The sequence below is a fragment of the Leptonotus elevatus genome, chromosome 2 (genome assembly GCF_054856555.1).
Source record: "Leptonotus elevatus isolate MCC_2025b chromosome 2, RoL_Lele_1.0, whole genome shotgun sequence".
NCBI classification, from domain to species: Eukaryota; Metazoa; Chordata; class Actinopteri; order Syngnathiformes; family Syngnathidae; genus Leptonotus; species Leptonotus elevatus.
Genome location: NC_141240.1, coordinates 30,841,155 through 30,854,385, shown reverse-complemented (window position 1 = coordinate 30,854,385; position 13,231 = coordinate 30,841,155). Strand labels below are relative to the sequence as shown.

Genomic DNA, 13,231 nt, shown 5'->3' with positions numbered 1-13,231 from the left:
GCACGAACGCGTCTGTACTTACCTAGATGTACTTTTTTGCACTTCACTTTGCAGACTGCATCTTGAAACTATGACTAATTATCTTCAATGGGCTGAAACTAAAGTGTCAGATTTTCCATTGAGAGAAAAATAACATATTGCTTAGAACTATCATCTTTTTTTCTCTATAGGGGAAAAGGTGACTGACGCAGTTTGAAATAAACAAAACGAATCGCAAGGGTGTTTTTTTGCCCCCACACCAAGTGTTATTGTATCATTGAGGGGTCTTTGAAGCACATTCCTGCCAATGTGCAGAGCAGACTCAGTCCACAGGGGAACGGGAAAATGAGAGGTTTAGCAACAGGAAAACCGCTATGAGAACATTCCAGGCAGAGCAGAGTTGAGCTGAGCGGGACAATGAGGGGTGGGACAAAACTGTACTTTGAAAAAAAAAATTGTAATCTTGCCTTTTGATCACGGTCAAAGACATCAACAAAATACCTCCCTTCATGGGACAGAATTGATTTGAGCAGCCCTTACAGGGTGGAAGCAGTCTGGATCCGGGCTGCTGGTTTGTGTGTCATCGTCAAATTTGGAACGAGATCCGAGATGAGATAATCTCACACGGCTTCGTCTTCGATTATTTTCACTTCTGTCGCATTTATGGACCACTTAAAAACGCAGCTTTTGAGGGGCAACTTTGTCCACAAACGCCAAACGGGGATGCAAGTTGACTTTGGATCAAACATCTTCAGTTGAGCTTTTCGCGGAGGAAAGTGAGTCGCACAAGTAATGGACACGTTAGTGTTTTAAACGGAGGGCACTTGAAATGGACGTGGAAGACGTGCGGTGTTCACACGCATCAAGTTAAAAGAAGCGCTGATAACAGGTAATGGCGTCAAACGCGTTTTGTTGACTTGTGGCGGATGAATTATGTTATTTATTTTATGAATTAAATGTTCTTGATGCCGAACCGTAAGTAACGTGTGTTTCCGAGTACGAACAGGTGTCATCAAATGATCAACTGCAGGGACATTGTTTTGACAAAGTTTCCATGCACGCACAATTTTTGTATAGCTACTTACCAGTTAGCGTATTTGTAAGACATTTCATGCAAATAAATAAATCACACCATGTTATAAGAAATTAGTTCAAATCAGAGTGCCATTGTTATTGCGATTCCTGTCGAAGTGACTGCAGTGAAATAGTATCCGTATAAAGGTTGGACTCGCCCCCTCATTCATTTAATGTCTTTAGTATTTTAACATGTATTATACATTCGACAGAAACTTTATTATAGTACCATGATTTGCCCCAGTGTAATTTACTGTATAACAAAGCTACTTAGACTGAGCCATGATCATATTGTTTTTTCACTTGTATTCACAAAATTAAAATGTTAGTGGTTCTTGTATTAGTATGATGATCCGAAGTTTTGGAATCCCCAGATGTGCTGGCTGGACATATGTCCTCACTTAGGTTGCGGGTGTGTCCCAGCTCACAGCGGGCAGTGGTAGAGCACGTCCTTTAGAGTGGTCGCTAGCCAATCACATGGCACTCATAGGCAAGCAAGCATTGCCACTCACATTCACACATATTAACAATTTCGAGTCTTGGAAGTAAGCATGCATGTTTTTGGAATTCATATAGAATCTAGAATATCCAGACAAAACCCATGCAAGCATGTGGAGAACATACAGTAGCCTCCAAGCTCCACACGGGAAAGCCAGAGCACGGATTCGAACCTTGGATGTGATATAGCCATTCATCCACAAATGTTCAAGTCTCCACATCAGACTCAACTGAAAAAAAGTCTAGATCAGTGTCTTTCTTTGCTCAATTCCATAGCACTCGTGCATGTGAGAGCATGCAGACATTAAGTGAGCCTTGACGCCTGCCAAGCCTGGCTTTGTCTGCCAGATGAAGATACACTGAGTCATTCCAGTCTGTCACTATAATTTGCAGAAGGTCCCAAACGTTGGATTAGTGACTTTTGGGTTACACATTATAAACACATAACCTATTGTGAGCATCTGAGTAGAATGGTCTAATCATTGGATAAGTGTCTATTACAGGTGTGCATTCAAATGTATTTGGGTTATTTCACAGAGAGGTTTTTATTTTGTGCAGTGAGGCCCAGTTCAGGGGCTCATAGAGGCTGATGTTCTGTTGCATGCCCCCACCATCCACCACTAGAACCACACAGTCATCCAGATGGAATGAGAGATCTGCCTCCCTGAGTCTAAACTGCCGATGGGAGGAAGAGATGACAATGGATCTTTTCCCCTTGGGTCACAGGGGTGTAGCTTTGGACAGAATGGGGCTGAGAGAGGAAGCATGCTGGAGTCGAATATCAGACCATCCTACGATGGAAGACCCGATTATCATAAAGTGATAGTTAAATAAATGAAAGCCAGCTGTGCCCCTCCACTGAGAATATCAGTGGGTGGAGTTGTGTTTATGCTAGGCTTACTGATTTACCAGCACTGACTTGCTGCCTACGCAATTCAGGAAATGCTGCCCAATGGTCAAATATGGCTTGTGGTTTAAGAATGGACTGCAGGAGGCTCTTAACCGGATTTTGGAGGGGGTGGGGGTGGGCGGGGTGGCAAGTCTAAAGATAGTTTGTTAGGCATTTATCAGATTTTCATGTCAGGTGGAAATGGTGTCCATCAGGGTTTTCACATTTGATTTGACTCAGTTATGAGGTAATGCATGAGCATCAGAAATCAGGCAATCACTGATTTAATCATCACTGCTAGCCTTCAGGTAAAAAAAGGCCCGCGGAGACCACATTTGCGCTAAATAGTTGGCCTAAGCAGCATGGTAAATGAGTGCTTAGAACATCCATCTCACAGTTCTGAGGTTGGGTTTGGAATCTCTGCTCAAAGCTTCCTGTATGGAGTTTGAATGTTTTACCCATGCTTGTCTTACTCAGGAATAAAACAATTTAAAAAAAACATGCTATAGGTGAATTGGAGCCTCTAAAAGTTTCTGATTTGTGAAAGTGAGTGTAAATGTTTGTCTATTTGTTATTGCATGGTCACCAGTACCAGGTGAATCCCGCCTCTCATCCAAAGTCATCTGGGTAAGACTCCAGTTTACCCGCAGCCCTAATGATGATAAGCTCCACTGTGTGTATAGGATGAATGGATAGTTGTCCCAATACAACAATGTGAAAATGCACCTTACAAGTGGAATTCTGCATAACAGTAAAAAAATAGTTTTACATTTCTGTTAAAATGTCTAATTTAAGTAACATGTGCAATAAGACTAAAAGCATCTCAGTGATTGCCCAGATGGCTTTCATCAACTCCGGTCCTTGAGGGCCCCTATCCAGTATGTTTTAGATGTTTCCCTCTTACAACACACATGATTCATATTATCTGCTCATCAGCCAGCTCTGCAGAAGCCCGATAATCATCCTGATCATTTGAATCAAGTGTGTTGGAGGAGTAAACAAAAAGAACATATTTCTGAAATTATATTTGTTTAACAGTACCCAGTCAGCTAACTGAATTAAATTGCTTAATGAAGGTCCATCATGTCCTCATAAAATGCTAACATTAGCAACAACAAAAAATGTTGAACTTGTCAGCAAGCTCATATATTTTTTTATATCTGCATGTGTATCGTTTGCATGTTGTTGATTAATTCTTTTTTAAGCGTATAAACTTGACCGGTATGCATTTCAGTATCTCTCAGCCTTTTTTCTGTGAAATATTTTTTCAGACAAGTACCCCCTAACCAGCACAAAGCATTTCTGATTGAAAACAACAACAAAAAGACGTAAAACTGAGTGTGGTGCCATCCTTGTTGGATTATTTATGTTTTTACTTTGGAACTCTGTATTTATTTGGTCTCTTGAATTGTTTGGAGATCAAAAGATATAACAAAAAAAAGAAACAAATAATTTATTTAATTATAAATAAAGATTTGTGCACATAAAAAATATTATAAATGTCCTCCTTGGGGCTAAAGTAAAGCTCTCAAAACAGACAAAGCTCTCAACTGAATTTTAAATAAAGTTTTTAAGTGTTTCTTGGTGACATATGATAAGCTGGGTCGAACCATTCTGGTATGGGGTTGATGCTGGGTTTTAGGACACTGAAATTGAGTACCCTACTGAATATAAAATTAATTTTATGAACTTATATTTTTCTGAAATATTTACAAATACTTAAGAAATATATTTTAATATCTCCTGTACGCCCTGGAGTGCCTTCAGGTTCCCTCAGGGGTACACGTACCTCAATTTGAGAACCACTGTTCTACTTAATACAATGAACATAAAGTTCATGAGAAAATCTCAACTTTTAGCCTATATTATGTTGCCTATTGACACTGGTAGCATGTGAACACTCACCCAAGTACAGCATGCTTCCGCATTGTATGCAGGCCGTGCTCCTTGCGTGACCTCTGGCAATGCGGCCCTAAACAATGAGCAGCCAGAGTCTCGCCGGCCAGCCGGGCGGGGCCACTCAATGGCAGGAAGCATCACCATCAATATTTACTCTGCAAGCAGGGCAGCTGAGGAGTCGACAGGCCTGGTGTCTGGGTAGCACAGCGCCACATGCAGTCTCAGCCCACTTATACAAACACTCTGGAGTGCTGTTACCGCCCCCCTCCCCTCCACCCAAGACCAGTTTTCCCCCCATCTAGAGCAATTAGAACACAGGCAGACAGGCTGGGCCCCCTGACCGTTGTTTTGGACCTCATTGCTTCCTCTGTGGCTTTGGACACCACTTTAGATTTCATTAACCGTGCAGCTGAAATGTCAAGAAAATAGCATTTCTAATTGTGTCTTCTTTTCTTTTCTTTTTTTACTTTATTAGCTGTGTTTATTTACTATGCATCTGGTCCACAGAATGGAAGGCTCTCTTGGCACAGTGGTACTAGTTGGACTGTTGCTGTTGATGTCTACTGACCATGCAGGTGAGTGAATGATAAATATAATAAAATATAAATGCATAGCACAATGTTGTGTCCTGTGTCTATGTAACCAAAATTTTAGTATTGAGATGAGGCCTGTTGTTTATGCACATGCTGATCTGGTTACATTTCAAACCATTAGGTTACGAAGCAACACATTTTGGGTTAATCTCAAATCATCTTAAAAAAATAACCTGCATTTTATTATGGCAATTGAAGTCTTTTGAAAAAATAGCATGTGGTCTTGTTTTCTGTATGATGTAAAGCTTGCTACAGCAGAGTGAAATGACATTCCCTAGAGATACAAATTGATATCATAACTGAATAAATTATGTGATTGGCTAGCCAAGCGACTAACATCTATGCAGTTACAGATGCTGTAAACTATTCATTTTCAAGTCAGTCAATTTTCTATTACATATATCTTATTCAGTATCACATGAAAGCTGTAGTCCATCCCCTCCAATCTAGGGTGAGCCTCCATGAACTTGCCAGTCACAGGAAGGACACATAGACACTTTTGTTACATGTATTTGTAAGAGAAAGGAGAATGAAAAGAAAACACGAAAACTCCACACAGAAAAGACCCGAACACAAATTTGAATCCACAACTTTCTGGTCTTCCGTTGTGCTCATCTTGAACTGCTCCTCTGCCTCCTGGTGGGCAAAAATAAATAAAAAAGTAAGTCAATTCAAAGTAATGCAAAGTTGTTGAATGCGGTATGTTTCATGAGAAACCTGCCAAATTATGCTTCTCCAGAAATTGGTATGACTCTATCAGAAATAACCACACACATGTTATCGCTTCATCCTTTTCAGATTCAGAGGATGACGGGAAGCTGCTGTGTACGTGCGAGAACGAAAAAGGCACATGTGTGAATGACACATGTAGGGGGGACATCTGCTTCTACATGTGGGTGTACGGCCGTGAGGAGAAGGGTTGCTTCTCTAACAACAACTACAGGGAGCAGTGCTTCACCTCCTTTGACCACTTGCATGTCTCCTGCTGCAGAGAGAACCTATGCAATGCCTTTGCAACGCCGCCTCCAAACATCAGTCAGTACTTTACACTTTGAAACCTTATTTTAATGTTTATATTAGTGGTGTCAGGCGTATCATTTTTTTAAAATCATAATTAATCGCATTAATTCAATAAATTGTACATCTGTTCTAAATGTATGATAATATGCACAAATGTTTTAATAGAAATAAATAGAAATATGGCTGCATCTTTTAGTCATTGATACAGTAATTTCATAATAAATCTTAACATTTAGTTCAAATTAACAAAAAAGATGTGCTGTACTGTAAATAAAAAACAAGTGTTAGTCTGGACTGGAGCACTGGGTACTAGTGTTCATTTTATCCACCATTTTTTAATTTTGTCTCAGTTTTAGTCCAGTTTCAATCACACTTGTTAGTTTTTATCATAGTTAGTCAACCTCATCCTGTTTTTATTTAGTCCATTTTTACTTGACTAAATTTAGTATTTTTATTTTAGTTTAAGAAAACAATTTTATTCATCTAGTTTTAGTCAACAAAAACTGGGCATTAATTTTTTTACCCCGTAATATTTTTGCAGATTATGTTGAACATTTCGGATCTAAAATTATTTTGCAGACAATTTTCTCTCATCTTTTTGATAAAAAACAACTTAACACACAATTACAGTATATCAACAAGTGGCTACTATAGCCAGCATTAGTTAGCGGTCGGATTAACATTATTGTTGGAACATTTTTGCCGTTGGATTAATGTTACGTTATCTTATAACTAGGGGAGTCATGTCAGGCTATTCAAATTTTCAAATTTTTAATCAGCTGCATATTTTAATCATTGATACAGTAATTTCATAATATTTCATAAAATTGAGTTAAAAATATAAAAACCTATACTGTACTGTAAAAAAAAAACTGTGATATTGATTTGTGTTGAGATCATATTTCTGCCACTAGATGGCATTATTGCATTTGTAAGACGTTGGTGACAGCCCAATGCATTTTTCTTTTCATATTAAGAGCTATCTAGACTTTAACACAAAGTAACACATTTTTAAAATTGTAGAATATAACTTGACCCCAATCTCCACAAATATGTGCGTTATTATTAAATTTTGACATGGACGTATCTGCTGCGTTGGGACTGGAATTCCCACCCACTACAGGCAAGTAAGGGGGGCTCATTAATTCAAAATGTATGCACAAATTTTGACACCATAATACAAATATAATATTTGTATTTTCTAGAAGACTGTTTAAATAAACAAAAGAAAAACAATGATAACATGTCACCAGCCGCAGTTTACTGACAGCGCAAAGTGACAACAGCAACTGAAATATGGCCTTTGTGCGTGCAGATGGCGAGACGACCACAATACCGCCACAGCAGCCCCGTCCAGAGCTGTGGATCACTGTGGCTCTATTGCTCTTCTTAATGGCTGCCAGTTTGTGCGGCATGCTGATTTTCCTGCGCTTCCGGCGTGCGCACTTCCGCCTCAAAAATGCAAATGACCATGATGTCACCATGCTCAAGGTCCCAAACGGAGAAGACCCTACTTATGGTGTAAGAGATTTGATGCTTAAAGTGGTACAATTTTAACATAGTCCAGAGTTTGAGTATGGTCTGTGTGTGTTTTTTTCTAGGGTTTATTTGATGAGTACTGTACATCAGGGAGTGGGACTGGCCTTCCGTATCTGGTCCAAAGGACTATGGCCAGGCAGATTTCGCTTGTCGAATGTGTTGGTCAGTCCAAATTCTCATCACCTACTTTCTGCCATTCTTGTATCTAACGCATCTCTCATTGTTGACATCCCAGGTAAAGGCAGGTATGGGGAGGTGTGGCGGGGAACTTGGATGGGGGAGAGCGTAGCAGTCAAGATCTTCTCCTCCAGAGACGAGCAGTCCTGGTTCAGAGAGACCGAGATCTATAATACTGTGCAGCTTAGGCACGACAACATACTGGGTACTGCTCTAGATTTGATGCCAGCAGATGTGGAGCATCAGGCAAAAGGCCAACTTCTAACAGCTGTCTTCTATTCCCACTTCAGGTTTCATAGCCTCTGATATGACATCCAAGAATTCCAGCACCCAGCTGTGGCTCGTCACTCACTTTCACGAGCTGGGTTCACTCTACGACTTCCTGCAGTACAGCAGCTTGGAGCCCGAGAGCTGCCTGACCATGTGCCTGTCTGTGGCCTGTGGCCTGGTCCACCTCCACACCGAGATCGTCAGCTCCCAGGGCAAACCCGCCATCGCCCACCGAGATTTGAAGAGCAGAAACATCCTGGTGAAGAGGAACGGACAGTGCTGCATCGCTGACCTCGGTGAGAATTCGGCACCACCGCTCCTCACAGCTTTTCAGCATGACTTGTAAATCATTTGCCCTGTTTTAGGTCTGGCTGTGATCCACTCTCAATCCAATGACTATTTGGATGTGGGCCACAACCCTCGTGTAGGGACCAAACGCTACATGGCGCCTGAGGTGCTGGATGAGAGCATACGAATGGACGTTTTTGAGTCCTACAAGCAAACTGACATCTGGGCCCTGGGCTTGGTCTTCTGGGAAATTTCACGCAGAACAATCGTCAATGGTAACCACACTAACAGCTTTGTAGTGTATGTACAGTAGAACCTCCAAAGTTAGTTCGACTGTCAAACAATTTTAAATTGAACCAATAATTTTAGACTTTATTGTACTCAATTGTGAAGCTATAGCATAATAATAATAATAATAATAATAATAGATTTTTATTTGTAATGCATTTTACATTTATAAAATAAATCTCAAAGTGCACAGCACAGGCAACAATAAAAGCATTAAAAGCACACAGTAAAAAAAAACTGTGAATAAAAATCAGAGTAAAAAGTCAAGACTAAAAACAAAAATTAATCAGGGAAAACTTTTTTTTAACAAGAAAGGTTTTGAGTCCTTATAAAAAACATATAAAAACATGCATACTGTACATAAAACTTTTTTCCTCATCATTTGAGTTTTCCTGATTTTTTTCGTGGCTAAAATGACACCAAGTGACGCACTTTGGAGTCTTGTCAGAGTCACTCCGTGCCCACTTATAGAAGAACTTGAGCATCCTTTATTCACATTGTTATCCACCTTATCAGAAAATGAGTAGGGCGGGTCATGCGGAGGACTTTATTGCTAACGCGTGGGTACCAATGCCACTCGAGTTGATTAACAGGTCGCTCCGTCTCCTGCGCGATAATCGTATTTTTAAAGTACTTGTCAATATCACTGTACAGAGGAGGGTTTTGTCGCCAATACATTATAATTAACCTGTGCGTTTTGGCTAGGCTAATGTTATAAAATGTAACGTTATCCTAAAGTTAGCAATGTAGCCCTAAACTAGCTAGATTAGGATCATGTCATTCTAAACCTTTTTTCAGTGATGTATACCTGCAAAATATTTTTTCAGCTTAGTACCCCCGACCAGCGCTAAGCATTTTGAATGAACAAAACAAAACAGTGCTGTGCCCTCTTGTGTCCGGTTTTAATTTGGGAACTGGTTATACCTTTGGCCACAGTTGCACTATGTATCGGTAAAAAGCAAAGGAAAAAAAGCAAAGAAACAATTGTCTTAATGGTAAATAAATAATTGTGCAATAATTATCACCATTACAAGTCCTCTTTTTGAATCATGCTACAGGTTGGTTTTCAAAACAAATAATTCAGTTAACTTTAAATAAAAGCAGAAACTGGGAAAAAAAACAAAAAAACAAGATGGTTTCTTGCATGTATGCTACTTTTTAAATATATTTAAAAATACCATGTGCCCCCTGATGTGTTTTCTCGTACCCACAGGGCTACACGTACCCCGGATTTGAGAACCACTGATGTAGGGAACCCTCGTAATTGTTTAAGTAAATGTATGATTAACCCAGTTTGCAAAAACTGTTATGCCAGACTGCAATGTAAGATGAATGAAACTGTAATAAATGCCCGGACCAGAGATTATCTCAGTGTCTATGAAGCCCCGCCCCCTTACCTCATTTTAACCAAGATATTGTATACTGTATATAGCCCTAACTAACTTATATGATGTAGTTTATTTTTATAGTAGATAACATATTCATGTTTATCTCACGATAAATACATTTTACATTACAAACAGCTCCTAATTCATTCATGATCATTTTATTATTGTGCGTAATTACAAATGATGGCTTTTCCCTCACATGTCGCCGTTTCTAAAACTTCTAGAAGTGGCAAAAAAAAACTAAATACAATTTAGGGTATACCCGCTTCTCCAGGGGCCGCTACACCACTGCTTGTATGTCTTTAGAAAGTGTCAAACGGTGGCCTGAACATTGCTTGTACGGTACGATTGGGTGGGAACAGTTTATTCTGGAGCCAAAGAAATCTGTATTCAACCAGTGTGTGACTTTATGTGCAGAATGAAAACAATACACTGTGTACTGTGTGTTTTGTCAGACATGTCTGGCTGCTTGCATGTACATTAGAGGCAGTTAGTCCCGTGTCTCTCAGCACTCGGCTGTTTCCCTTGTCTGTGTCTGTCTCGACTATCCTCTCTCATGATTAGCACTACAGTAATTATAAACAGTCTTATCTAGTGTCAGCACTCGCTTGTACATACACCAGACGCCAAAAATGCCAGCATGCAGATGGATACATGCACATAGTCACAAGCACACATACACACTCACTGTGCTAGATGCCGACACACATCCATACCATTTTGTGTGTGCAGTTCCCTAATCCCAGCATAGTCGCCTGGGAGTTTCTATCTTTTCCTGTCTTCTTGTGTAATCAAACGTGCTCCCGCCATAACTCAACTCATCAAGGACTGCTATTCCAGAGACATCCACGTTTTCCAAACGCATGCAGAGATTACAAAAAAAAAAAAATGGATATAGGAGGTTCACAAGTTGTCTTCTCATAATGATGATAATGAGTCTTACAATATGACGCATTCCAGTTTGCCCAGTTTCCCACTCGCCTCAAGGAATGTGTTGCAATATTTACAGAATTGAAGTTGCGCAGTTGAAAACATTCTTCTTTTTTTTCAGGGATTGTGGAAGAGTACTGTCCTCCCTTCTTTGACCTGGTGCCATCCGATCCCAGCTTTGAAGAGATGAAAAAAGTGGTCTGTGTGGACCAGCAGAGGCCCAGCTTGCACAACCGGCTGCACTCGCACCCAGTAGGCCATGAACACGCATTACACATCACCTCTCAGATTGCGCTCTTCACTTACATTGATTTTATTACAACGACGGATATTTGTCAGCCAGCAACAACTCACTTTCACATAGAAATTATCCCACCACAGGTTTATGCCAGGAACATTTGCCCCATGTTGACGTTCTGTGTGATCCATACATTTGGTGATGTATGAGGTAGCGTGTATATATATATATATGCATATTTATATGTAGGCATAATATATGCTGGACAATGACAGTGTAAATGACTCTTCCCACCCTGTTGTGTTGAAGGTACAGCGGTGCCTTGAGATACAAGTTTAATTTGCTCTGTGACCACTTATAACTCAAAACACTCATCTTAAATCATCCATCCCCATTGAAATGAATGGAAAAAACATTTATCTGTTACAGCCTCCCTCCCCCCCAAAAAAAGTTAATGTGTTTGTTTTTTTTACTCATTCACTGCCATTGACGGCTGTAGACGTCAAAAATTCATTTGAACTATTTCTATTAGTTTAACATTTTTCCACTTTTTTTTTTAACAAGAGTATGAAAACCTAGGAAAAAAATATTGTACATTTAGAACAGATATCAAATTTGGGATTAATCGTGAGTTAACTAGTGAAGTCATGCGATTAATTACGAAAAAAATTTAATCGACTGACGCCCCTAATTTTTAATAATCTTTTCTTCTTCTTTTTTTTTTTAAATAAGTAATTTTATTTTATTTTTGTTATAATCTTTTCGTTTTTCAAGGCGATTACATTTTTAAAATCTGAATTAATCGCATGACTTCACTAGTTAACTCACGATTATTCACAAATTTTATATCTGTTCTAAATGTGAAAAAATGTTAAACGAATTTTTGACGTCTACAGCCGTCAATGGCAGTGAATGAGTTAACAAGGAAAACACATACTAATAATAATAAATGGACCATAAAGAATTACACATTTTGGCATGATTAATTCATTGCACCAGGTGGCCGTATAATACAATCATGCAGATAAATGAACAAAAGTTTCATTCAGCTGTGGCTCAGCAATCTGCAGTAATTTTAGTTGTTTTTCGCAATGGGTAAATAATATATGCCTGTCAGTACTGTTATAATGTTTGTCTTTCAACATCGGTTCGTTAAAACATAATAACGGCACATAGATGCCGTTTATTAGCCCATCGATGGTGTTTCCCATAAGGTGTGAGTTGAATGCAAAAGCTAGGTTTTTTTAGTTGTTATAAATACTTTTTTTTAGTTTTTGACTATTTTAACTAAGGAGCCGCATTAACTATTTTAAAACCCTCTTTTGTTTACTGTGCCAAACTGCTGCTTTTTGTAAAGCGAGCTGTTGAGTTCACTGCCATCATACAGCATTCAAATGTCACATTTTTGCTTGCAAGTCAAAGGGGGGGAAAATGGACGAACGACAGCTTGTATCTTAAAAAAAAACTCCTAAATTGGGCCACTTGTATCTCAAGGTACCATTGTTGCTGTAGCTGACAAAAAAAGATGCAGGGAATTTAGCATTCAGCTGTACATTTCTCTGCGTGTATCCAGATCATGTCGTCCATAGTGAAGATCATGAAGGAGTGTTGGTTCCAGAACCCACCAGCACGCCTCACAGCGCTGCGTGTGAAGAAGACCCTCTCCAAACTGGACCATGACAGTGACTTCAGCATCAAGAAACTCAAACAGGACATCTAGACTGTAGTCTGCAACATGCAGACCGAAGAAGCTCGAAGGGATTTTGTGCCACATTCCCCCATTTGCATATTTTGAGTTAATGACTCACACACTGCATTTTATTGAAATAATATCATTTTCAGCAGTAGTGTCGAGACTGTTTTGCACCAAAGGCTATTTATCTTCCTCATGACCAAAGTTCCCAAAATCCTAAGAACAGACACACAGAAATACTTTTGCGATGAATAAGAATTACTACGCTTAATATAGCACAATGCCTGTTCTGTAAGCACCTTTTTTTCTTTTTCTTTTTTCTTTTTTAGCTGCACAGACACATTGAGTATGTAGTTTTGGATATACTGTATAAATATCACCATTTGTTATAAAATATTGGTGTAGATTGCTTCTTGCCAAAAATGTTTTTTCATAATGTTTTGCTAATAAAACTATTTTTCAAGTGTT

General features: G+C 39.2%; 1 protein-coding gene across 1 annotated transcript; it reads left to right on the top strand.

Annotated features, from left to right (window-relative positions):
• The first annotated feature begins 314 nt into the window (after positions 1-314).
• Positions 315-13,231, top strand: acvrl1 (activin A receptor like type 1). Its single transcript, XM_086068615.1, has 10 exons — positions 315-868; positions 4,847-4,914; positions 5,731-5,967; positions 7,268-7,473; positions 7,554-7,653; positions 7,727-7,873; positions 7,959-8,234; positions 8,304-8,501; positions 10,954-11,084; positions 12,644-13,231. Exons 2-10 carry the CDS (start codon positions 4,848-4,850, stop codon positions 12,788-12,790), a joined length of 1,509 nt encoding a protein of 502 aa, XP_085924741.1. The 5' UTR covers positions 315-868; position 4,847; the 3' UTR covers positions 12,791-13,231.

Bases quoted from the DNA above. Each gene is read 5' to 3' on its own strand.
- acvrl1 (XM_086068615.1), top strand. From the start codon at position 4,848: ATGGAAGGCTCTCTTGGCACAGTGGTACTAGTTGGACTGTTGCTGTTG. The intron at 5,968-7,267 runs GTCAGTACTTTA...TTGTGCGTGCAG, and splicing joins AACGCCGCCTCCAAACATCA to ATGGCGAGACGACCACAATA. The intron at 7,654-7,726 runs GTCAGTCCAAAT...TTGACATCCCAG, and splicing joins TTCGCTTGTCGAATGTGTTG to GTAAAGGCAGGTATGGGGAG.